The sequence below is a fragment of the Pterocles gutturalis genome, unplaced genomic scaffold (genome assembly GCF_000699245.1).
Source record: "Pterocles gutturalis isolate BGI_N339 unplaced genomic scaffold, ASM69924v1 scaffold30877, whole genome shotgun sequence".
NCBI lineage: Eukaryota > Metazoa > Chordata > Aves > Pterocliformes > Pteroclidae > Pterocles > Pterocles gutturalis.
This window is the reverse complement of record NW_010111158.1, coordinates 1-24,160: the sequence shown is the minus strand read 5'-3', so window position 1 is coordinate 24,160 and position 24,160 is coordinate 1. Positions and strand designations below refer to the sequence as shown.

At 34.5% G+C, this 24,160-nt stretch overlaps 1 protein-coding gene across 1 annotated transcript in view; it reads left to right on the top strand.

Moving 5' to 3' along the window:
* The window catches only part of LOC104461912 (ubiquitin carboxyl-terminal hydrolase 34-like), a gene marked incomplete at both ends in the record, with an annotated part of 61,783 nt that extends 38,150 nt beyond the window's left edge, over positions 1–23,633 (top strand). Inside the window, 23 exons of the mRNA XM_010073655.1 lie at positions 99–718; positions 1,190–1,404; positions 3,122–3,237; positions 3,321–3,448; positions 4,593–4,682; positions 5,541–5,636; positions 6,727–6,809; positions 8,109–8,263; positions 9,147–9,260; positions 10,017–10,116; positions 10,247–10,406; positions 10,813–10,939; positions 11,029–11,176; positions 14,146–14,246; positions 15,558–15,767; positions 16,386–16,511; positions 17,298–17,420; positions 17,543–17,626; positions 17,955–18,041; positions 19,652–19,852; positions 21,182–21,264; positions 22,484–22,524; positions 23,509–23,633. Coding sequence (XP_010071957.1) covers positions 99–718; positions 1,190–1,404; positions 3,122–3,237; positions 3,321–3,448; positions 4,593–4,682; positions 5,541–5,636; positions 6,727–6,809; positions 8,109–8,263; positions 9,147–9,260; positions 10,017–10,116; positions 10,247–10,406; positions 10,813–10,939; positions 11,029–11,176; positions 14,146–14,246; positions 15,558–15,767; positions 16,386–16,511; positions 17,298–17,420; positions 17,543–17,626; positions 17,955–18,041; positions 19,652–19,852; positions 21,182–21,264; positions 22,484–22,524; positions 23,509–23,633 — 3,333 coding nt within the window. The remainder of the gene's footprint in view (positions 1–98; positions 719–1,189; positions 1,405–3,121; positions 3,238–3,320; positions 3,449–4,592; positions 4,683–5,540; positions 5,637–6,726; positions 6,810–8,108; positions 8,264–9,146; positions 9,261–10,016; positions 10,117–10,246; positions 10,407–10,812; positions 10,940–11,028; positions 11,177–14,145; positions 14,247–15,557; positions 15,768–16,385; positions 16,512–17,297; positions 17,421–17,542; positions 17,627–17,954; positions 18,042–19,651; positions 19,853–21,181; positions 21,265–22,483; positions 22,525–23,508) is intronic.
* Between the last annotated feature and the right edge of the window lie 527 nt (positions 23,634–24,160).

The following is a 24,160-nucleotide window of genomic DNA, read 5'->3' as shown; positions in this document are numbered from 1 at the left end:
CCTCCTTAACGAGTAATGTTATTTGAATAATCATGTTGATAATGTATTTTCAGTGGTATTTTATTTTTCCACCAATCTTAAAAAAAAAATAATTTCAGGAATCCATGCAAGGAAGCTCTGATGAGACAGCCAACAGTGGTGAGGATGGCAGCAGTGGTCCTGGTAGTAGCAGTGGTCACAGTGATGGATCTAGTAACGAGGCCAACTCCAGCCATGCAAGCCAGTCTGCTGGAAGCCCTGGAAGCGAGGTGCAATCTGAAGACATTGCAGATATTGAAGCTCTCAAAGAGGAGGAGGATGAAGAAGAAGAAGACCGGAATCATAATCCCCAGAAAAGCAGCAGGAGCACAGATCTACGAAGCAGAAAACTGGAATCACAAACAGGGATTTGTCTGGGAGATTCACAAGGGGCATCGGAGAGGAGTGGTGCAAATAATGGGGCTGGAAAGGACCATGTTTTTAACACTGACTCTGTGACACCAGTGGATAATCGAATTAGAATGCTAGATGCTTGCTCGCATGCTGAGGATGCAGAGCATGATATGACAGGGGAAATGAGCACTGCTCACATTTCACAAGGGTCTCAGGATTCTTGTATAACTCACACAGGGGATTTCCTTGGAGAAACTATTGGAAATGAATTATTTAACTGTCGATTATTCATTGGGCCACAGCATCACCACCATCACCACCACCACCACCACCATCACCATGATGGGTAAGTAGCTTGACATTTCTTCTGATTCCTTCTAAAATAGAAATAAAAGTGGTAGCAAAATATTCCATTTGGACAGAAGTTGGTATGGAGGTTTTGCTCTAGTTCAGGATAATTTTGTCTAACATAGATGATAGTTATCACAGATAGCTACACAGTAATCTGTTTTGTTAAGATCTGATTAAAGTATTTTGTAAAGATTTTTGCATTGAATAAAGAAGACAACGTTTCGGAAAATGTGAAAATTGTTTTAGAAAATGCCATATTTAGTTAACAGTAAAGAAGTCAACACAATCATCATTATAGTGAGACCTTCAATGAATCTGTAATTGTTTTTCAAATTCATATGAAGGTCTGCTCTTCAGACAGAAGATTCGCCCTGACTTTAGCTTTAGGGAGATGCCTACTCACTTGTAGTTTGCTATAAACAACTTTCTCTTTGATATTGTCCATTCTAATATTCTTCTTTTACAGGCATATGGTTGATGATATGCTAAGTGCAGATGATGTCAGTTGCAGTAGTTCCCAAGTCAGTGCAAAGTCAGAGAAAAATATGGCTGATTTTGATGGGGAAGAATCTGGCTGTGAAGAAGAGCTTGTACAAATTAATTCACATGCTGAGCTAACTTCTCATCTTCAGCAGCACCTTCCTAACCTCGCCTCTATCTATCACGAACATCTTAGTCAAGGTAAGACTGATAAAAAAGAAAACAGAAGAACATTGTACTTCTAACTCGATTTTATGTAATTTTGGATTAGTCTCCAGGAATTAAAATAAATTATTTTAACTGTACATGTGTATTTGAGATTTTACTGTTTCTCCAAGAGATTAATTTTTGTGTCACAGTAGATGTAGCTGTGTTTATGTTTTTCAATTTTTTTCCCCCCCATCCCTACTGGAGCTTTTAATGTAAGTTAAACCAACGAAAGACACTAAAGAGCCTAAAAAATGGGGTTTTTTAGTCAGTTTATTAAAGTAAAAAGAAAGCTGTTACTGAAATGTAAATTTTTTTTTTCTTCTCTGAAACCTTATGCAATTTTTCTTCTGGTGAGTGGATCTTGCTGTGATTCTGTACATTTGTTGTCTTAAATGAATTAACCATAATGGGCTGTACAGAGGATAATTTTGGTAAAATGACTTAAAATATAACTAGGAAGCTTGCCTTAAAGGGCATTTTATGCTATTTCATCTTACACTGCCAAATCTTCTAGTTGACTTCAGGGTGTAATTTGAGATGCTACTAAAACACTTCTCAACAATTATGTCATCATTCCATATGCTATTGTGGCAGCTTTATTTACTGTTTTATCCTCCTTTGAAATATAATGGAGGGTATGGTTAGCAAAGGTTTGAAATTTTTCTTCACTGGTCTGGGAGAACCAAGTTTGCTATCTTCCAGCAGACAGTAAAACCCAGTACTTATTTATAACTTTTCCTGAAACACAGTTGAGTAAGAAGCCTCTTTTTTTCTTTAGGCTTAACATTTCTTGTTATGTGGAACAGAACTACAAGTTCAGTCTGATGCTGGAAATTTGGAAGGATTTTTTTTTTCTATGCTACAGAGTTAAATAAACTACTAAAAGTTTGTAGTTGAAACATACTATAAATCAGCATATTTTTTCAGTATTTTCCATAGATACACACATTTTACTGAAGATCCAAATTATTGTTTGAGCCTGAGGCCTTCAGTGCAGATTTATTTTTGACACCTTTAGTTTTGCATCTGCAAATAATTACAGTGTTCTGCATGCAATCTAAATTTTCTACTTGACTTTGCTGTTACATGAAAATAGTATCAAGCAGTAGATAAATGAATGGTGCCAGCTGTGGCCACATAGAAGAGTGAAAACCTCTATCAGTGCCATGAAAACATGATGAGTTTCTAAAATCATGCACTTTGATACTCTATTGTATATAAAAAATGGTGTTTGTTTTTCCTGTTTTTTAGTTAGATATAGGAGATCATGCAGTATGAGGGGAATTTATTGAAATGTGCTTCTTTCTTAGTTTCCAACTATGGTAGTTATAAAGATACCTCCCTTCAGACCACAACACTACAGAAAGACTTAAGAAATATTTTAATTACACTATGAAATAAATCTAACTAAATTAAAAAACGATTGCACCTGCATCTGCAGTTCTGAAGTACTGTTTTTATTGCACTTTGCCATTAGCCAAAAACAGTGTAAATATTGGCTTAATTGCCCTCTTGACTTCTTGTATGGTCATAATATTTTGTCTTCTTCTAAGAACCCACATGTGAAAAAAGGCTGCAATTACGGTGTTTTTGCATGCACTTTAAAGTTTACAAATAGAGCATGTTGCTGTTCATGCACTTAGGGAATAACGTTCAGATTAGATTGTTCCTTCTATTTATTCAATAACGGTCTTTATATTTTGTTCAGGACCAGCAGTTCATAAACATCAATATAATAGCAATGCAGTGACGGACATTAATTTGGATAATGTTTGTAAGAAAGGAAATACCCTTTTGTGGGACCTGGTCCAGGATGAAGATGCAGTAAGTTGAATACCAGAAATGAATATTTTTTAAAAGAAAATAAATATATACTATTCAATGACCTTTCTTTCTACTTGCTGTAGATTCATCTCTCTGAAGGGTTAATAAATGAAGCAGAGAAGCTGCTCTGTTCTTTAGTGTGCTGGTTCACTGACAGACAGATTCGAATGAGATTTATTGAAGGCTGCTTAGAAAATTTAGCAAACAACAGGTAACTTAAATCATACATTATCTGTTTTTACATGTATCTATTTTTGCAACATATAGGAAATCCAAGTTGACTATAACAGTTCTTTTATTTTGCAGGAAGACAGGTTAAACCAGGCAAAAGCAAAAGTATAAAAATAGTTTTCAAGGTGGTGTGGATATATCTGATGTTCCTTTTTTCTACTCTATCACTGTCCTGAATTTCTCATCTTGATGCATTTGTCTGTTCTCCCTTCTGCCAGAGGTTATTGCCTTCCTACCATTTGGTAAAATCAGGTCCACATCTTAGCCAGTAAAGTGGAAGGTCAAGTGCCTTGGCATGAGCATTTTGAGCTGAAATTTAGATTTTACATGCAAGTGGCTGAGGAACAGACAAGTTCTTTTCCACCAATTCTGTTGTGGGGCATAATTTCTGTAAAGAAGCATCTGGAGATAGAAGTAATACCTTGACCTCAGATAAATTGCATTAATACCTTCCAAAGCTGTGAGATGGTGTAGTCTGAAGACTGGCAAAAGTGGAATTTATTTTTTTGATACAACCAGTCAACTGCTGGACATCACCTGCAGTGTTATATCAGTACCTTTTTGTTAAGAGCTGTATTTGTGAGACAAGTTACAAGTATACAAGATATTAATTAATAAAAGAAATACTTATCACTGAGATGAAAGTTCCATTACATGCAGTTTATGCTCTTCTTAAGTTTTCCTAGATAGTTGTCTTACAATGCACACCTACTTGTGTCTGTAATGAGCTTGAGGCAGATTTATTTCTGCTGTCATCTGTTTATAGAAAAACCATGCTAATTTTGCTGAAATTTCACGAAATAAGTTATATGAGACTCGAGAATCGATGTTTATCTTTTAAAATGTAAACAATTTTCAATAAGAAAAATGTATACTGTTTTATTTTTATACTTGTCCAACAGCTGTGTGTCCAAGGTATTACATGTAAAGAATTTGAAATATGTGTAGTTCAGATGCATACAACTAATTGGCTGACATACTGGTAAATTTTACACAGGTATTTACAGTACTTTCAGTTTGCCTTCTTGCTCACTGAAGCCGAGCTTCTCGAAGTATTTCTAAAAGTGACTGTTTTTGTTTCATAACAATCATATATTGTAATAATTTCTCTCTTTCTCCTTTAGATCAGTAGTAGTTTCACTTCGTCTTCTTCCAAAGCTGTTTGGTACGTTTCAACAATTTGGGAGCAGTTACGATACACATTGGATAACTATGTAAGTAGCCCTCTGTCTGCAACAGACTAAACCAACAGAAGTGGTGACGTTTAGGGGACTGCTGCAAGGCCTGCTCCTTTAGTGTGGTCCAAATTAATAATGACCTACAGTTATCATCTGTCTGTTTTTCTGGTGGATATGTATGAGCTTGTCTAATCACTCAGACCTAGATTTCTTCATAATACGCACTACTGTTGTAACTGAGGTGCAGACTAATTTGTTTTTTTTAACCACCCGCCCCCCTCCTGAAGTTCCAAAGGGCTTGCAGAAAGAACTGGACATCCACTTTTGGTATACTGTAAAAGGTTGTAATAACTTGATGTTATGTCATTCTGTTCTGATTGTATATCAAATGCTTCTGAGTAATAAAAGATTCAGTTTATAAGAAAACCTTTGAAAGGTGAAGATGCATAATATAGCATTCCTTACTGGGACAAACTATATAAGTAGCTGGTCTAACTGTAGAGAACAGACTACTGGAACTTCTGGGAAACATTACAGTGATTATCAGCAATTTTTTTTTGCCTTTTTGACATGACATTTAAATATATGCCCAGTTCTGAGTTTTGGCTTAAGACTTCTTCTGAATTAGGGCCTTTAGGAAGAGTTTTTACTGTCTCGAAAGGGAGTGTTGTCAGTCCTATGCCTGAAAATAATGACGTTGTAGAGACTTATGCATGACAATGAAGAAGAATACTGTACTGGAGAATACTCCTGAATTCATGGTAGATGGAAAATTGAATGTTTACTTTGGTTTTATGTGTATGCAATTTGCCTATAATTCCGTGTCTAATTTCTGTAGCTATTCTGATATTTTTAAGCAAACTGTAATACATTCTGCCCTTTAAATTGACACAGGTGGGCAGAAAAGGAACTTAATATGATGAAACTTTTCTTTGATAATTTGGTACACTACATTCAGGCAGTCAGGGAAGGACGACATAAACATGCATTGTAAGTACACAACTGACTTTGAGTGTTTGATATTTTATGTTTTTAAATGTTTCTTTTCTATGTTTATTCTGGTGCTTCTGATGTGTTCTTACAAGTAAATGCTTTCTGTAGGGACATTACATGCTTAGAGAGACAAGGGTCTGTAAAAAAAAATAACATTTTAAATATCTTCCTTTTCCTTAAAAAACCTTGCAACAACTCTCATGTCGTTTTTGTAAAACATTATGTTAAATATTTGTTTACAAGTAAAACACAAAGATTTTATATATGCAAATAAATTTAAAGTGATTTCATATCATAAAACTATTCAAGTGTTTCAGAAAGTTTTAAAATCTATTACTATCAACCATTGCAGTAGTTTTTTTTCTGTTTAACACATTCATCTGCACTTTCCAAACTGTATGTTTAAAATTAGGTGTATATACACAAGTGATACAATTTCTAGCTTCCCAATCCCAGAGGAATAGACTATTCATGTTTTGACAGATGTCAAAGTCAGTACAGAAATACGGGCATCTGCAATTGAAAAATGTTGGTATTTATCGGTCGAATTTTTACTTCATCATACACCTTTATATTGGATGTTGCTCTAGTGAGAAATTACTTAAAAAGCTGTTTGAAAGTGGGATGAATTGCTTTAAATTCAGGCAAAACAATATGTTTTACTGAGCCTTTGACCGTTAAGCTTCTATCTTAGAAATAGAAATAAAAGTTAATATTTTTGTGTAAGTTATGAAATTCAGAGTAGAAATATCACCATTTTAAAAGTTCAGAAAAAAATTAAGGTCAGACCCTGCAAGGTGCTAATGACAAAATGATGCTGGACTGTGTACCAAAAAACCCCCACTCCCACCCCCCAAAAACCAACCAAAAAGTACCTTATTGAGTAATTGCTAGTGTGTCATTCCGCTGTACGTGTTACAGAACCACACCAAACAACTGGACTATAGACTACGTACTGAATCAGGAGTTCAGAAAGAAACTTAAAAGAAAAACTTACTTATGCTTTTAAGAGGCACATGTGTGAGTGAGAAAAAAGTTATGACAATAAAAAATTAAACTTCCATTTTTATACAAATTTAAATTTTAGATACAGCCACAGTGCAGAAGTTCAGGTTCGTCTTCAATTCCTGACATGTGTGTTTTCAACTCTAGGATCACCAGATCATTTCAGTAAGTATTTGAGGTTATCTTACCAGAGAAGCACCTTGTAGTAAGGCTCATGTAGTTCTTAGTAATCAATATCAGCTTAAAAAATATAATATTTTAAACAGATACAGTTTTAAATATTCTCTGATACTGTTTCAAAAGAAGGAAGATTTTTTTGGTTTTATGTTTTTTTACGTTCTCTGTGCTTCAGTTTTTCTAAGTATTAGGATGGTAGTAATTACTGAAATGAAGATAATATATGTTTGGGTTTTGATTGATGTCCACAGTGTTCCCAGAGGTCTTTTACTGGAATGCACTGTAAGTTGTGATACCAAAAGGGCATAATTCTTTATGTTTTAATACTGTCATAAATTGGTTTACACTCCTTGTAGGGTCTTTTGCACAAATGGTATTCTGCATAATAGTTGATCTGTACAGATGCTGAAAACTTTTCACTCTAAAAGGTTAAAAATAGAAATCTTTTGATGTGGCAGCTGGAATTCGAAGTTGAACATAGTTTTCTGTGTTTTTAGTAATCCTTGGTGGCTTTCCCTTCCATAAATCGTTCTGGCCACTCTCTTCTTAGGCCCTTGTAAACTAATAGCCTTCAGTGTTGTCTCAGCATCAGCTCTGTACAGACTTTCCTCCGATTGTATATTCAGGTAATTTATTAAAACGACTGAAGGGAGGAGTTATCTGGGTAATCTCATTACAGGTAGTCAAAGCTGGCATACAACATATGGCTTGTCCCTCTGGTCATCAGAGAATAGTAATGAATGAGAATATCTGTAGCCATCTGTAGCCAAGAGCAAAAAAACTTGTAACAGTGTATTTGCTATTGTTGATAGGATAGCCACATTTCTTTTTAAAGAAATTTGTTGGGATCACAAATGTTTATATGCCAACTAAGCCAATAAACCTATTAAAAGGAGTAACAGTAAAATAGCTGTAGAGATGCTACTTTCATCCACAGTCTCAATACCGAGCTCAAAGCTGGACTCTAGGTTGTGCCCAGTAATTACTCATGAACTGAGAAACAACCTAGTTTGGTACGAGATGTTAGGCCACCCCATTCTACTCATTGGTTTAGGAACAACTGACACCACTGATGACCAAAAACTGTAGCTGATTGACAGCTCTAAAAGGAGACAAGTGTGTGATTCCTGATTGGTAGATGGTGCATTTTTATTTTGTTCTTTCCAAAAATTTCTTGTCTTGACAAAAACTATTCTGATTTTTCTGTATGTATTCTTGGGTTTTGTAGAATATTGCTATATATTTGATGTTAAAAAGGAATAGTTAAAAATGCTTCCCTAATTTTAGGGTTGAGTTTAGAACAAGTAGACATACTGTGGCACTGCTTAGTAGAAGATTCTGAATGTTATGATGATGCACTACACTGGTTTTTAAATCAAGTACGAAGTAAAGATCAGCATGCTATGGGTATGGAGACTTACAAGCATCTTTTTTTGGAAAAGGTATGTAGAGTTAATTGCAACCTTATTAATTCTAATAGAAGTGTTTCTTTCCATATCAGCACTGTTTAACATATTTAAAATTGTTTCTATGAAAAATACATCGTCAGTAGTCTGGGAGGGCCCCATTTGTCATGCAGTGATTTTTCTCTTCTTGGAGGGAAGAAGGACGTGAATTCTTTTCACACTAGTATTTAGTTGGCTGCTTCTTTGCAAATACTGTGCGTGTTGTATCTGAAGCTATGTAGCGCTTCAGTTCAATTTGGAAAAAAGTCACCCAAAAATATACTTTCCTTTATGATAGATATATAGCTACCTGACTAAAACAAAAAATTTTCTTTTTGGGATGGGCGTGTGAATCTCATCCATACATCCACTGAAAATACGAACATGCAACAGTAGAGTTTTTTGCAAGGGGTCTCGTCCATTTCAGCAGATGACATTGCAAATTGGATAGATTGTGCAATAATTAATGTAGTCTAGTTCTTTTTTCAAGGTTATACAGTTTTTGACTAGTTTTACAAGTGTATGAGTTTTTTGAATGGATACGTCATGTATGCTAACAAATTGTCTTGCTGTTGATAAGTAGCTAATGTTGCAATTGTAATTTTTGTTCCTTCTGCACTGTTGCAGTCCAAATCAGTGATAGAGAAAACAGGTTTGTTTAATCCAATAATAGTTGCTTTTTTTTGTATTGTATGTAAAATTCAGAGAATGTGATCTTTTGCAAGAATAAATTTTAATTGATCTACCTACTAAGTTCGAATATGACTGGTAGTAACAACAATGTTTATCTGTGCTAATGAAATAAATACCCTGCAATTCCTATTTGTCCCATCACTGAATTTTTTTTTTCCATACTAAAGTGTGCATTCATTTTATTTAGATGCCACAACTAAAACCTGAAACTATTAGTATGACTGGCCTAAACCTCTTCCAGCATTTGTGTAATTTGGCTCGATTGGCTACTAGTGCATATGATGGTGGCTCAAACTCAGAGGTAAGCCTAGATTCTGTGCTCATGTTTTTCTTCTTTCTGAGGGAAGGGAAAAGTTAAATGACTTACTGTAACAGCATTATCTCTTGAGAATTTATTGACTTTATAAGCAGAGATAGTAAACCACAAAGAAAGTGATACCTGTTGTCTGCATATCTTTGTGCAGTTTTTCATATTCTTAGCATAACTGAACTGTATTCACTGTTGTGTTTAAAGAGTGGGTTTGTAAGATTTACTTTTATAAATAAGAAAGTTCAGGTAACAGTCTGTTATGACTAGAAATCTGTTGTAAAATGTGTCTTGGTTTAAGTGTGATGTACTTCAGAAGTTTTTCTTCTGTAGTTTTTTATACAGAGACAATGTCTTAGAAATATAATGATGTATAGGATGTTTTTCTGTGAATTGATCTGAGGCAATTTTATATCAAAATTCCTCTTCTTGAGGTGAATACCAACAATAGTTGTGGTTTTAAGGCTTCACTTAAAAGTATTGCTGTTTGTCAAAAATGAAAATTCACTGTTTTGAATGTTAACCAGTTCTCCTAATGCTTTTTCAAAGTATGAAAATATGTCTGTGAAAGTTAGAATTTTATAGTAATTGATGTGTGCAGTGGTGAGAGCCCAAGCAGGGGAAAACCAGATATTTTTAGTAATTGTATCAAGAGGCAAATAAAATGTCTCGTGTGAGAAAAGCATCACTCCCAGTAAAATAATGAGGCAATGTTTTATTTCTGTGTTTGTTTTGCTTTTGTCAAACCAGTTGTGTGGAATGGACCAGTTCTGGGGCATTGCTTTAAGAGCACAGTCTGTTGATGTCAGTCGAGCAGCTATCCAGTATATCAACTCTTATTATATCAATGGTATGACTTTTTATTTTTATTTTCTATTTAAAATGTTTCAAAAAATAGTGTTATCCTCTTTTTATTCTTAGTATTAAAATGCATAGTCCCAAAGTTGTGCATGTATAACTTGCTTTAACTGATATTGCAGGTAAAACTGGTCTGGAAAAAGAACAGGAATTTATTAGCAAGTGTATGGAGAGTCTGATGATAGCTTCTAGTAACCTTGAGCAAGACTCTCATTCAAGTCTGACCATTATTGAAAGAGGACTCTTAATGCTGAAGACACACCTGGAGGCTTTTAGGAGAAGGTAAATATTGACATATTTGGATGCAGAATTGTTTTACATTCTTCTTATTGTAAGAAGTTATGATTTATTATTAATTTAAGTATTTGTTTTTCTTTGTGTAAAGTAAGGACAGTAGTGGACAATTTTGAAAGGCAATATGTAAGGTTTAAACAGTTAGACGAGTTGGCCCTTGTCCTTGTATATAGACGTACAGATATGGTTTGTTTTTCCCCATCCCTCACCAAAGAAACTTTTTCAGAGTTATTTTAGATTTATTTGAAAAACCGTGAGAATATCAATAACTTCCTCCTACTTTGAAAGAAACAGTGAATAAAGTTGCAAGTTTTGTCTTTCATTACTTATCAAATGTTTGTGTTAAATAGGTTTTGAAAAAAATACTTTTTCAATGTTTTTGCCTGTTCTTAAGGTTTGCGTATCATCTGAGACAGTGGCAGATTGAAGGCACTGGTATCAGCAGTCACTTGAAAGCCCTGAGTGACAAACAGTCACTACCACTAAGAATTGTATGTCAGCCAGCTGGACTTCCTGACAAGGTGATTTAAAAGCCCTTTTAAAAGTACATCCTACCTTGTTAGATTTCAGTAAGCCCCTTGTGCACTTTGAAAAATATGTTTTATTTCAGATGACTATAGAAATGTATCCTAGTGATCAGGTGGCTGATCTACGGGCAGAAGTCACCCATTGGTACGAAAATTTGCAGAAGGAGCAGATAAATCAACAAGCACAGCTTCAGGAGTTTGGCCAAAGCAGCCGCAAAGGGGATTTCCCTGGTAAGCTGTAGGACTCATAACTGTATTTTTTGCCCTTATGAGGGTTCATCCATTTAGAGCTTAGAAGATTGTTTTTTTCTTCCAGAGATATCCTAAATAAGCAAGCATTATGATTTATTTTCTTCTAGCTGTAGTTATAGTTAGCATCACCTTTGCTTTTGTGTTGTTTCTTGAGTGCTACCATTTATTTGAAATAGCAAAGAAAACTTAGGTCTGCCAAAGGTCGTTAGATTTAGCCAATCTCCAAGTCCCAATAGACTTTTCCACACATTATTTTTCTTCTCATTGTTTTAAGTAATTATGTTATTTTCTGTAATTTGGAGATTCTGTTACTTAGAACCTTATTCTGTGTTGTGTGAAATGTATTCATTTCTGGCTCTCCCAGTGATTCAGAATTTGAAGTTATAGTTCAAGTTCATGATTTATATCCTACATATATGTATTCCAGTCAGGTGTGAGATTTTCCTTACTCCTGCAACTGCTTTTTAATTTATGATCATCCTGTAGCAAAAATGATTATTTGTCCTCTTTTGATGCTCTTAATTTGGAATGTCACCTTGCTCCTGAGGTGGTCATTGCTTGCTTACAGTGTGATTAATATGCTTCCTCTTGTTATTCACTCAAAACAGGTAAAGAAAGGGAACGAAAATTTCTGCTTTATTCTTTAGAAGGAGGACATTTTCTAAATCCTGTTGGTGCTAAATATTGTAGTATAGTTATCGCTTATTGCTGTTCATAATGTTTTCTGAATTATCTTCTCCATCTCCGCAATGTTTTCTATTTTTGTTTCTCATTATGAGTAAGAGTTAGCATGTAATATGTATTATCTGAATGAGTTCAGTCCATAAACATCTTTTTCCAACACCACTGACCATTGGAATATGTGTAAACATGAATCTGACTTTCTTTTCATAGTTTAACAACTTTTTTAAAAAATGGTTTAATGAGACACACTGTCAGTAAACCAGACTGAATTTCTGACATCTTAATTACTATCTTTGTGAAATGCTTTTCTAGTGACTCATCAGAAGCTGTTTTAGTGAAGAAACTATCTTGTTTTCTGCTAAGTATAGCCATATAGCAGAAATTTTTATTTTTGTTTTAGCTAGGATTTTAGAAACATGATACAGAAAATTCAGAATTGCAGTCCTAGCAGCTGCAGTTCAGTTGTGTTACGTATGTACAGTGTCTTCTGTTTTGTATAGTGCCTGTGCTGACATCTGTGATTTTGTATGCTTTTTGTGGATGTTTTATTTTTTTCTGTGCTTATTACACTAATTATTAACGTATCGTAACTATGGGAAGCTGGAGAACCATGAAAGTTTTATCTGTCGATTCATAAACCCAATGTCCTTCACTAGGTTTAAAACCTGTATTAATGCATCTAAGTGCTTTGTCTTGTAATTAATACCAGTGTTGGCTGATAGGTGCATAAAATCCTGTAATAGGTTAAATCTCTTATTAGCCAAACTCCTGAAGAAGCGTTTCTTCATTGTTCTCTGCATGCCACTGTGTGTTTGGAGTAATCTAGTCACATGATTTTTACTTTTCAACTGCTAATTTTGAGAAGATAGGACTGAAATTGAGACTTGCGATTAAAACCTGTGCTTTACTCATCCATACCCTATTTTGGGCGCTGTTTTGTATAGCTTTAAAAAAAAAAGGAAGGACTTTCTAATAACATTTTGTTGGTCACAAAGATGTCTATGAGTTATAGTTCAGTGTATTGACTGTTTACACTTAAAACCTTGGGTCATTCTGCATCACAGGAGATGTGTTGTAAAGTATGTAGTGCACACTTCTGTCTCAGTGACCTTTTACTGTGTCCATTTTAATACATCTGTATTAGTTATTCTACAACAAAAAAAACCCAATTCCTGATTTGGAACCTGAAGTCACAATTATTTCATCAACTGAGGTAGAAATCTGAGCAGAATTTATTAAATTACATTAAAAACTGAAGTCTCATGATGTCAGAGTACAAGTTTTCCTCTTGCCTTTTCCTTATAGGGCTAAAACTTGTTGTCCTTAATTGGTTTTTTGTTATTTCCCTGGATGGGATTTCAATTTCACGAAATAGAGATAACAGAATTTTTGTAACAACTTTGGCTTTTGGAATTCTAGATTTGCATTTTTTTTTTTACTACTTTGTTTCATCTGTTGTTAACTCTGACTAGCATTTTCTTTTGCTGTTGTTCTCCTTTAGCACTCCTGTTAGCCTGTCTTTCCACCACTGTATACTGAGTACCTCCCAAGATTTCTGCAAGAGGTTAAAAAAAATAAGCTTTACTTCAGCACTGGGATTTCAATGAGGCTTCTTCAGAATAGTGTCAGTGTAAAGCTGCTCTTCACTGGTGTGAAGGGCCAGGGCCTAATGTTGGGAAAGGCGTACTTGTAAGAACGGGAGCTGAAAAGCGTAGCAAATTTCAGTCCATGACAAATATCTTTGTGCACCAGAATTAGTGGTTAGAACTATATGAGTACTCTTGAGGTTTAAAGCCATTGTGCATTGTAATTCTGGGTTCCTGCTTTCAGTTTTTCCTTTCTGAAGTATCTGATGTCTTCAGTACCAAATTACATTTAACTAAGATTAATCATTGCTTCTTTGCCTTTGCTGACTTTATCACAGGTGTGGTACAAAAGGATTTTATTGATCACAATCATTTTCCATTATCCTCCTCTGGCATAACATAATTTACTGCAGAATATTTAGAAGATGTGCTTTCATCTGTATTGTGAACACTTTTCACTACAAGATTGGGTGAAGTGTTATTGAAAAGGTTATTCTGGAGTATATGCAAGTAAATTTAGTTTACTGTAAAAAACAGTTTTCATAAGGAAATCGTGTTAAGTTTTTGCCTTATTTTAATTGCTAGTGAAGGGTGTACTATTAAAAATAAGTCTTAGAACTTTCATTAGAAAGTGAAACTGTGGTTACAGAAATTTACTGAAATATGTTTTTGTCCTAGGTGGCCTCATGGGACCCGTGAGAATGATTTCATCTGGGCATGAACTGACAACTGATTATGATGAAAAAACACTTCATGAATTGGGTTTTAAGGATATGCAGGTATTACCAGCGTATAGATAGCAGTCATTGAAAAAGATTGGTTGATATGTTGCTTTAGTCTTGTGCAACTGATTTATGTAGTGGTGGTGGAAGGTGTACTTTGCTTTCAGAGCATCCTACAGTTTTCTGAAACTAGTTGTTTCATGGTGTCCTGTAAGATCAAACTAGTGCTGTTGGTCCTTGATGTTTTAAAAATAATTAAGAAATTTTAAAGCCTAATTCTGGTTATGTTAGCAGATGTGAGACCTCAGGGAAGAAAATAAAAATTTCAGGTTTTTCATTCATCGGGGAAAACAAGGGACCAGTGAAAACAGAACCAAATATCCACATTTTGTCTGTGTTGTTGAATACATACTAATTCCATAGTAGCAGTGACTAGCTCTCTCCTTTCACAAGTTAAATCTGAAGCATTTTTTTTTAATGCTTATCTCTAATTTTTTATCTCAATTCAAAGTTCCTGTTAGAGTGGTCTACTCATAAGTTTGCTGAGGTCAACAGTATGGAAAAGGCTGATTTGATTTGTGTAAGTGTGAATGGCATAATGACTGTTTGAGGAGGTTGGAGTATAACAAAACTTAGCAGCAGACCATCACATAAGTTCTTTCTCTCTAAAGGAAGACTAAACTCATACTGTACACTTTAGGGATCTGCTAACAGCCATTTAGAAATATTATTACTGGTTGATATGATGACATGTGCCGTTGCTGGCTGTTAGCAATTGTGGCAATTGGTCTATCCTGACTCTTGTGGTTCCAAATCGGATGATATGTTGGACTGTGTCTTCAGTCGTTAGTTTCTTCTGGGTGTGATCGATACATGTTATCCCATGCTGATAACGAGTCAACAGGAAGAGTTAATCTGAAAATGGCTTTCTACAACGTGGTTATGCCAGTGTAACAAATGTCTGCTTTTCTAGCTACACTGCTATTTGTGTTGCTATGCCCTCACCAGCATTCTTCTGGTCCTTTGAGACAATTTATCTTGTTTTTCCTCTGGATTAGTTTTTGTGCCATTTCATTAATGTACTGAGAAGTCAGATTGATATTAGAGTCTCCCCAGCCTGAATAGCAAAGTAAGTGGTGAGGGACAGGGAAACAGGACCATCTACTGTAACAACAGCAAAAAGTGTATGCAACTACGCGATGAATGCCTTCAGTGAATTGCTCAAAATGCTGCTCAGTAAAGATTTTACATCAAAGTTATTGATGTATCTTTAAGTTAATTCTGATACTGTTGAAAACATTCCATGGCTTTAGCATGCATTTTAAATATTCTCTCTCTCTCCTCCTTTTTGTTTCTCTCTGTTTCTAGATGGTGTTTGTATCCCTCGGTGCACCAAGGAGAGAACGTAAAGGTGAAGGTGTCCAGCTTCCAGCATCTTGCTTACCTCCTCCTCAGAAGGACAACATTCCAATGCTTTTACTCCTGCAAGAACCACATCTTACCACCCTTTTTGATTTGTTAGAGATGCTTGCCTCTTTTAAGCCTCCTTCTGGAGAGGTGGCTATGGAAGACAGTGAGGTAATTTAGAGTAATTTTATTAGAATAATTACATTTAAGTCTTAATTTGATCTATTTTTCCTATCTAGCCTATTTCTTGTGTACTCTATCCAATCGCTAGACATGTTTATTGTGTGTCTATGCACATTTCACATATGGTATAACCATTATCATGGTTTTTCTGGATTTCTTGACAACCTTGTTCTGACATATTTTAAATGTTCTGAATGTTGTAGAAGCTATGAAAAAGTAATTCTTAATGAAGAATATTTACTTAAATAGATGTGGTGACTACTAATGGGAATTGGCTTGAAGAAAGGTTTATAAAGGTTTTATTGCAAAAACTTGAGTTTTCTGTCTTATATGCCATTATTAGCTTGTGGGGAATTAAATAACCACTAGTATATTCAAACCAGTAGTTTATTTTTAAGTTTTATTTACATTCAAAGGTAATGGAACTTAGTTTCTTGCAGGTTCAGTGAGACTTCAACTGTCATGTTCCATTTATGGATTTACATTAGGATAGGAAACAGGCAGCTTTTTAATTAAGAATAAATACATTTTTGAACTTCGAAATCTTAGCAAGGTTGTTTTCACAAAGAAGTTTGCAATAAGAATGGTTGTTCTGTGATTTGTCAGAGTGCAAGATGTGAAGAACTCCATCTCCATGCAGAAAATTTATCCAGACGTGTCTGGGAACTGTTAATGCTTCTGCCAACGTGCCCTAATATGTTGCAGGCATTCCAGAATATTTCAGATGAGCAGGTGAACAAAGAATGCTTGTTTTACATATTTATCTTTATTATACATGGATATTTAGTGTCTAGTGTTTTAGTTTAATTTTCCCCAAATAGGAATGTTAAATAGTAGGTATGTTAAGTATGCTGAGACACAAGTAAAGCTAATAAAAAACCCTAATAATTCTTGTGAAATTAAACTAAACAGAGTTTAGTTTAGTTCCTGAAGTTTGATTTTGTGATTTCTTTAAAAAATGATTTGATAAATGAAAAGAATAATCAATGCTAATTGTTGCAATCTTTTGGTTTGAATTGAAGCAGCAGTTTCTTCATTTGCAGCCTTGCTTTAACATTATGGCTGTTGTGGTAGTAATCATTTTGTACTCTCTTCTGTAATTGCAGAAACATGGGTACTTACCTTTTCTTGCCCTATTGATGAAAATTTTTCCTCTTCAAAAGTTGTTGAAACTACATGTTAACAGTTTTTAGATATTAAAGATTTATGGACACATGCATCAGAATTTTGGTGGAATTATAATTTGGAGTATAATGTTTGGCTTCCTCTACTTTAAAATTGTGTGTACTTTAGCTTATTATTATGTTGGAGGTTTGCTCAAATTTCATTGCTGAATTCACATTGTTCAAATTGTTGTGTATAGAAATATACTTGAAATTGTCTCATTTAACATAATAGATGAAATTAAAAACCAAATAATTTGTCCACATCACTTTAAAAATCCTCTCCTTGCATTTTTCATATTGATCAGCATTACGTGTTTGTATTAATTGCTTTCTGTCTTTTTTATCTTTTAAGGGTAATGATGGCTTTAGCTGGAAGGATCTGCTGCGAATAAAAAGTGCCCATAAACTTCTGTATGCCCTGGAAATTATTGAAGCTTTGGGAAAGCCCAACAGGAGAATAAGACGTGAATCTACGGTAACAGAGTTTGTTGCACTGAATATATGTTTTTCTCTCTGAACCAAAGTATACATTGATAAGTTATTTTATAGTATTTTAATTATTTGTTTTTAGAATTAATTGTTCTTGTTTATCTTTAGGGAAGTTACAGCGATCTTTACCCAGACTCAGATGATTCGAGTGAAGATCAAATAGAAAATAGTAAAAACACGTGGAGCTGCAAGGTTTGATTTTCCTACAGTATTCTGTGATACCTAACATAGTTTTCCAAAAAAAGACATAAAATTAAAACCCATTTAAAACATTATCTGTCTTAGCGGTTTTTATCTCAAATTTATGTATAACATTTTAAAGTTTTTCAGGGTTATCAGGCCTGTAAATTTGTCATAGTTGTGTACAATTATTTCTTTTGTTTTCCATAAACTATCTAGCTGAATAGTTTATCAGATTTTTTTAAAAATTTGTTTATAAAGCTTAGATTCATATCTAACTGAGCTTAGTGATATGTCTGTATTTACTTTTTCTCACATTGGTTCCATAATATACTTACAGTTTGTTGCTGCTGGAGGGCTCCAACAGTTACTAGAAATTTTCAATTCTGGAATCTTAGAGCCAAAAGAACAGGAATCATGGACTGTGGTAGGTGTTTACTCATCCTCTTTCTCCAGAATAACATAGCTGACATTTGGAAAGACCTCATTACTTTCAGACTTTGTTATAGCTACTTTTCTATAGTAAGTGAAATAAAGGAATTCTGTAATTGAAACCGGAAGAGTCTATGCAATCATATATTTTTTTCTTGAATATTCTAACTTCCTGGAAGAATTAATTTTTTTAAAAAAGTCTTCATAACTTACACTTTTTTATATTTAAAAACCACCCTTTGTATTTTTCTGTGTATTTTTGGTTTAATTTTTTGTCTAGACTTAAAAATTCCTAGTTTGTAGAACGTAAAACTGTAGATCATGGGAACATCTTAGAAAATAAACTGGATTCCATCTTTAGGAATGGTTGCAACTGCATTGATAATACTATTGCATATCAGGCTTCTTTTAAAAAGTCAAAATTTGCCAAACATGAAGGAGGTATTTTATTTTTTGCTGTTTTTTCTTCTTGTTTTAGGGAAGGTTGCTATTTGGAAACTTTTATTACAGTCTGTTTTAAAAGCCATAGTCTGTTAATTATCTTTCCCTCTGAAGAGGCCAAGAAATACCATTTCCCCTTGTCAGCACTGAGACGAAAGTGGTAGCTTTGTGGCTATGGTGTTAATAAAGACATTTTTCAATAATGAGCATTATCGTTAGTAATTCTTATATGTCTTTTTCATCATTATTCTGTTACTAGTTTGAGGTAAATTCATGTCATAATGAAAACTTCTTTTTATTAGAGTAGTTTTTTATTTTCAATTCCATAGCATTTGATTAAAAAAAATAAATATCGCAAGCTCTGAGTCATGTACATAAAAAGAAGTAAATGAACAAGCATACACATGTATGTATAAAACTGATGACAGTTACTGAAATGCCAAAAAGAAGGGAGGTATACTTTTTATTAAAAGTTTGTTTTTAACTGATTTTGATGTGTGTGTTCTAAAATTCTTTCAATATTAGAAACAAATTGTCCTCTCTATTCAGACTTACGCATGTATGTGCTGTGACATGGTGCTCTATTTTTGTTAATTTTCCTCTGATAATGCACATTCTGCTGGTGGAGCTGACCAGGTGCTATGTTTGGCTATAACCACATGGCTGAGAGCCAAGGAAATTGAACTCAAGAGTTAGTAAATGAATCAGTGGTTTCCACCTAACAAGAGATGTTAAAATACAAAATGGGATTTTTAAGCTAGTATATATTGTCTCTGCATGGTTAAATATATTCAACTTGAAAGTACTTCTGTATACCATACGTTATACCCTGCGCTATAGTTGAATACAATGCAGGAAAGGCTTTTAACTGTAGAATTTAACTCCTGCACAAATTTCCTGTGTTATTTAATGCACTGAGTAACAGAATGTCTTGAATGCACTTGTTAATAGGACTAGATCATGACAATATTTTCATTATAAGAAGTAAGGGGATTATACCCTTCCTCTTTAGTGAGGTTTTGCCAGTTAGTTCTAGCTGTTTATCCTTTATACCTTTCTTAAGCTTTGCATTTCAAGTTCCATAGTACCTTGAAATGAAAAATAAACTTGATATGTAAAATAAATGCCTGAAAAAATGAAATTTCATCTTCTCCTTACTCACAGTGGCAGCTAGACTGTCTTGCTTGCTTGCTGAAACTGATATGCCAGTTTGCTGTTGATCCTTCGGATCTGGATTTAGCTTACCATGATGTCTTTGCCTGGTCTGGTGTAGCAGAGAGTCACAGAAAAAGAACATGGCCAGGCAAATCAAGGAAGACTGCAAGTGACCATGCAAAGGGCCTTCATATACCTCGTTTGACAGAGGTGAGAGACGAAGAGTGTGTCCATTTTGTGAACTTTCAAAAAATTGCTCCTTTGTTGTATGAAGCCTTGATTTTGGTAATAAAACAATGTAGTAGAAAAGTTACTATTATTAATCTATATCCTACATGTTATTCTCCTCCGAAAAGTATTTTAATTGCTTTAAACCTGGAAGTTTTAAAAGCTGGAACAAAAAGGGTCTTGGTGATTGGTGAGCACGTGAATTGGGAATTCAGAATTCCCGTGCTTTATACCTCTTTCTTAGATTTTGTTTTCCAAATTACTTCTTTTTTTTTACAGTAACCTGTTATATAGGCTGTCCCAGTCCTCACTAAATATATTTTAGATTCCTTTAGTAAACACTAAAATAACTTACTCTGCTAGGGATATCTGAGTGTATGATAAATTTACCTGAACTTCTAAACCTTCCTACCATATTCCTGCATGCTAATTTCCAAATATAGACCAAGCAAGTGTAGTATTTTGGTATCAGGGATATGTTCGCTGAAAATCAATTGTTCTTGTGCACAGGACCAGCTGTGATTGCCAGAAAGTGTAGATCTGAACTGTAAGCTGGAGCCAAACTTCCCACTTGTCATTGTCATACATGGAAAGACCTTAACTCTTCTATAAGTGTTAGGTATTTTTGACAAAACAGATCCCTAAATTACCAAAGCTACTATGATAGAGGAAAATTATAAAATATATTAAATTTTTTAACATTGGCTGTGTGTAAATGCTGCTGCCAGTTTCTATAACTGGTTTTAGTTGTCAGTTGATGAGTATTTTTTATTGCAGTGGATTTGCTATTTAAATATTTTAAAAGCCTTTCTTCAGACTTTGATTTCAAAATTCTGTATAGCCTGTCAGATTCTCTAAAAATTAGTAATTTTAAGTGAATGTATATTCAATAAAATGCCTGTCACAGAGACAGGTGAAATTTACATATCCAACCTCATCTTCAGCCCGGTGTCCTCAAGCCAAAGATTTTTTAAAAGGAAGTGAATAGTCTATGCTTTTAAAATAATACTGTATTTTTACTAAAAGGATCAAATAAATGGTTTGCTATCGAGTTAAATTATCTTGCTTAGACAAATAGACTGAAATTTTACCGTTTAGACTTAGTCAATGAAACACAAGATTTTAGAGCTGCCTTAATGAAAAGCAGTGTAAGTTTTAACTATGGAGATGCTATGATTTGTCTTTTGCTCTTCCTCCCTCTACACAGGTGGGTTTGTTTTAGATTCACACAGTGTGTATAATTTAAAAACAGATCAAAAAGCTTGTTGTTATATTAACTGTTTTTTTTTCTTTTGACTTCAATTTTTAAAGGTGTTTCTTGTACTTGTCCAGGGAACCAGTTTGATTCAGCGACTTATGTCAGTTGCTTATACATATGACAACTTGGCACCTAGGTACAATATCTTTTTATTTTTGTAATAAAGCTAATCAAGTGTGCACATTTTCATCACCGCTTTAAAAAAAGTAAATAGCTCTTTCAGTTGTAGTCCCCGTTAACACTTACATCAGAAATTTAAGTCTATAGGCGTTAAGCTTGCTTTTCTTAGTCACCTCTTCTGGTAGTTACCCTACCCTTATAGGAGGAGTGAGAAAGAGGATAGAGGTGAGCACTCTCAATGGTCAGGGTATAAGACACAGAGCAACAAAATATATATGGTATGTTCTCATAAGTTCTCATGCCAAAACTATTTCTTTGTTCTGTCTGTAGCAATTAGCATTCTCAATTTCAAGGCAGTGTAAAGAAGAAATTAAAGTAAAATCACTTTTAAGCTGCTTAGTCATCTGCTGGTTTTTACTTATTTTTCCCATCCTAATAACATTAGCTTATTACTGCTGAAATTACCATTATTGTTTTAGTGACAGTGCATGTACTGAAGGCAAAATTTTACCTTCAGAAACAGGCTATTAGAGATTTTTGTCCTTTTTGCTTGCTGTCCTAAGAAAAGCAATCCTGTATGAAACTGCATCTTGACAGAGTCAGACTGATGGTGAGGAGGGCATGGTTTTTGCTGCATTTGGTGTTTTAGAATTACTTGATTCCAAGTAATGGATAGTATGGGTATCCATATTTTTAAAAGATTGTTTAGGACTTTCAGAGCATTTCCAGCCAAATCAGCAAGTGTAACTAACTTTAACATCTAGTTGAGTTGCAGGAATAGTTTTAAACATATACAGTATGGTTTTGGTTTCATAACTTTTTATTGCAATTTATAGAAGTATAAGTAAATAAATACAAACATTTAAATTGGTCTAAAGTTTTCAAATGTTTGTAAAGTGTGGTTCTCTGTGAAGAATGCTAGCTTCTTCTGTATGGGTCACTTCTTAGTTTTGTTTTACATCTGCTCTCTTTTGGATAAAATTAAGGGATTGTGGGTATTTTTTCTTGACTTTTACCTTGTAGTCCATAAAGCTTTAAGGGGGTGACTTGAAGATTTTAATAGTTTTATTATTGTTGCTAATTTTGAATGATGCAAGAATTAATCCCTTTAAGATGAAAATTTTAGTTTTCTTAGTGGGCACTTAAGAGTAACTGTTGTTACTTGTGCGTACTTGTATTTCTAAGTGTTACATTCTGTGAGAAAGTTTAAATGGCTTTATCTTCTTCCTGTTCAGGGTGTTGAAAGCTCAGTCTGATCACAGATCAAGACATGAAGGTTAGTGCTGCGAAGTTGACGATATTATGAACTAATAGTAATGAAAGCATATTGAAGATAACAAATCATGTTTGATTTATTCCACCATTACAATGGTATAAAATTGTATTCCTTGGTAGTGTTAGGGCTGTTATAATCTAGGTGGGAATACACAGAGAGACTTTCCTTCTCTGGCAATTGTTTTATTGAAATTTTTTTTTGAAATTGAAATTTTGTATTGTAGCTATGCCTGCAGAAGAACTGTTTTTGGTAGGAAAACCAGCTGTATTCTTATCTTCCAAAGAGCAGCATATATAACACCATAACAGAGGCACCGATAGTCACCTTTATTCGGGTTTACAGAAATCATTCTGGGACCAGAATTCCTTGGAGCTACCCCATCTGTCTCTCTTGTGGAGGTTTCTTACAAAAGATCTAGATTACCTGTGTCAGACTAGGTCTGTATCAAAGTAATTGTTGAAAGTATGGTGCAGGGACACACAAATATGGGTATGTCCTCCTAGGTTTATATGTTGCATTCAGTTTTTCCACTTTGGTCTGCCCTGTGGATGTTAATGTCTATGAACTCAAATTCTCAGTAAATGCTATGTATCACCTACTAAAGTCTTACTTGTAGCTGTTAAGAAGAAAGGAACAGATAAACTAGTTAGTCCTGGGAATTGTTCATGTTAAGACAGGATACAACACATTAGCAAAGTACCAGCTCGCTGCTTAAGAAGTAGAGATGCAGATAAGGGCTGTGCCCCAGATTGGTAATCCTTAGAGTAATCTAATTTAATTGTCATCACTAGTACAATGGTCAGTATTTAGTAAGCATATTGTTAAAATTCTGAGTTTAGGTAATATCTTATATGCCATTAAGGGCTTAGTCTTGTACATTAGTATGACTGAAATAAACGTCATATGTGCTAGAACTATGCAACTCTTCAACCTAAAAAGCCTATTCTGTTAGTTACAGTGTAATTTATTTTCATTTTCTTTCAGTCACTCATTATTCAATGTGGCTCTTGGTGAGTTGGGCTCACTGTTGTTCCTTGGTGAAATCCAGTCTGGCGGACAGTGATCATTTGCAAGACTGGCTAAAGAAACTTACCCTTCTTATTCCAGAGGTATGTTAGAGAGATTATTGTATTACTGATCAGTGCATAATTAGTGCATAATATGGAGCAAGATTAACTTTGGTGTCAAGCTACCATTACATTCAAAACATGTTGTTTCCTGCTAAAAGTGGGCAGGATCTGACTTGGTTACTTGCAATCCTGTTTAAGAAGTAATCATTTATAATTAAAATGCCATGTAAGGTGGCATGTTTGTGGTTGATTGCAAACCAGTTTATAAACTCTTGTCTTTGTTCTTTACTTCAGTCTGAAGGTGACCTTTTCACTGTAATTTGTTGATTTTTCTGGGTGTTGCCCTCTAATGTGGATTAGCCTAAATATACATCCTCCATTATATTTTTTTTTCAGCTGTACTTTTTGTCACTAAATTAGATGAATGAGTCCTTAAATTCCTATTGGGAGGGTGGAGAGCTAGGGTCCACCCACAGAGAGCAGAGAGCTAGCTCTCCGCCCACAGAGAGCAGGCAGCACAGGCTTGCCACCTGCAATATGCTGCAGCAGCAGAGGAGGTGGCTCGT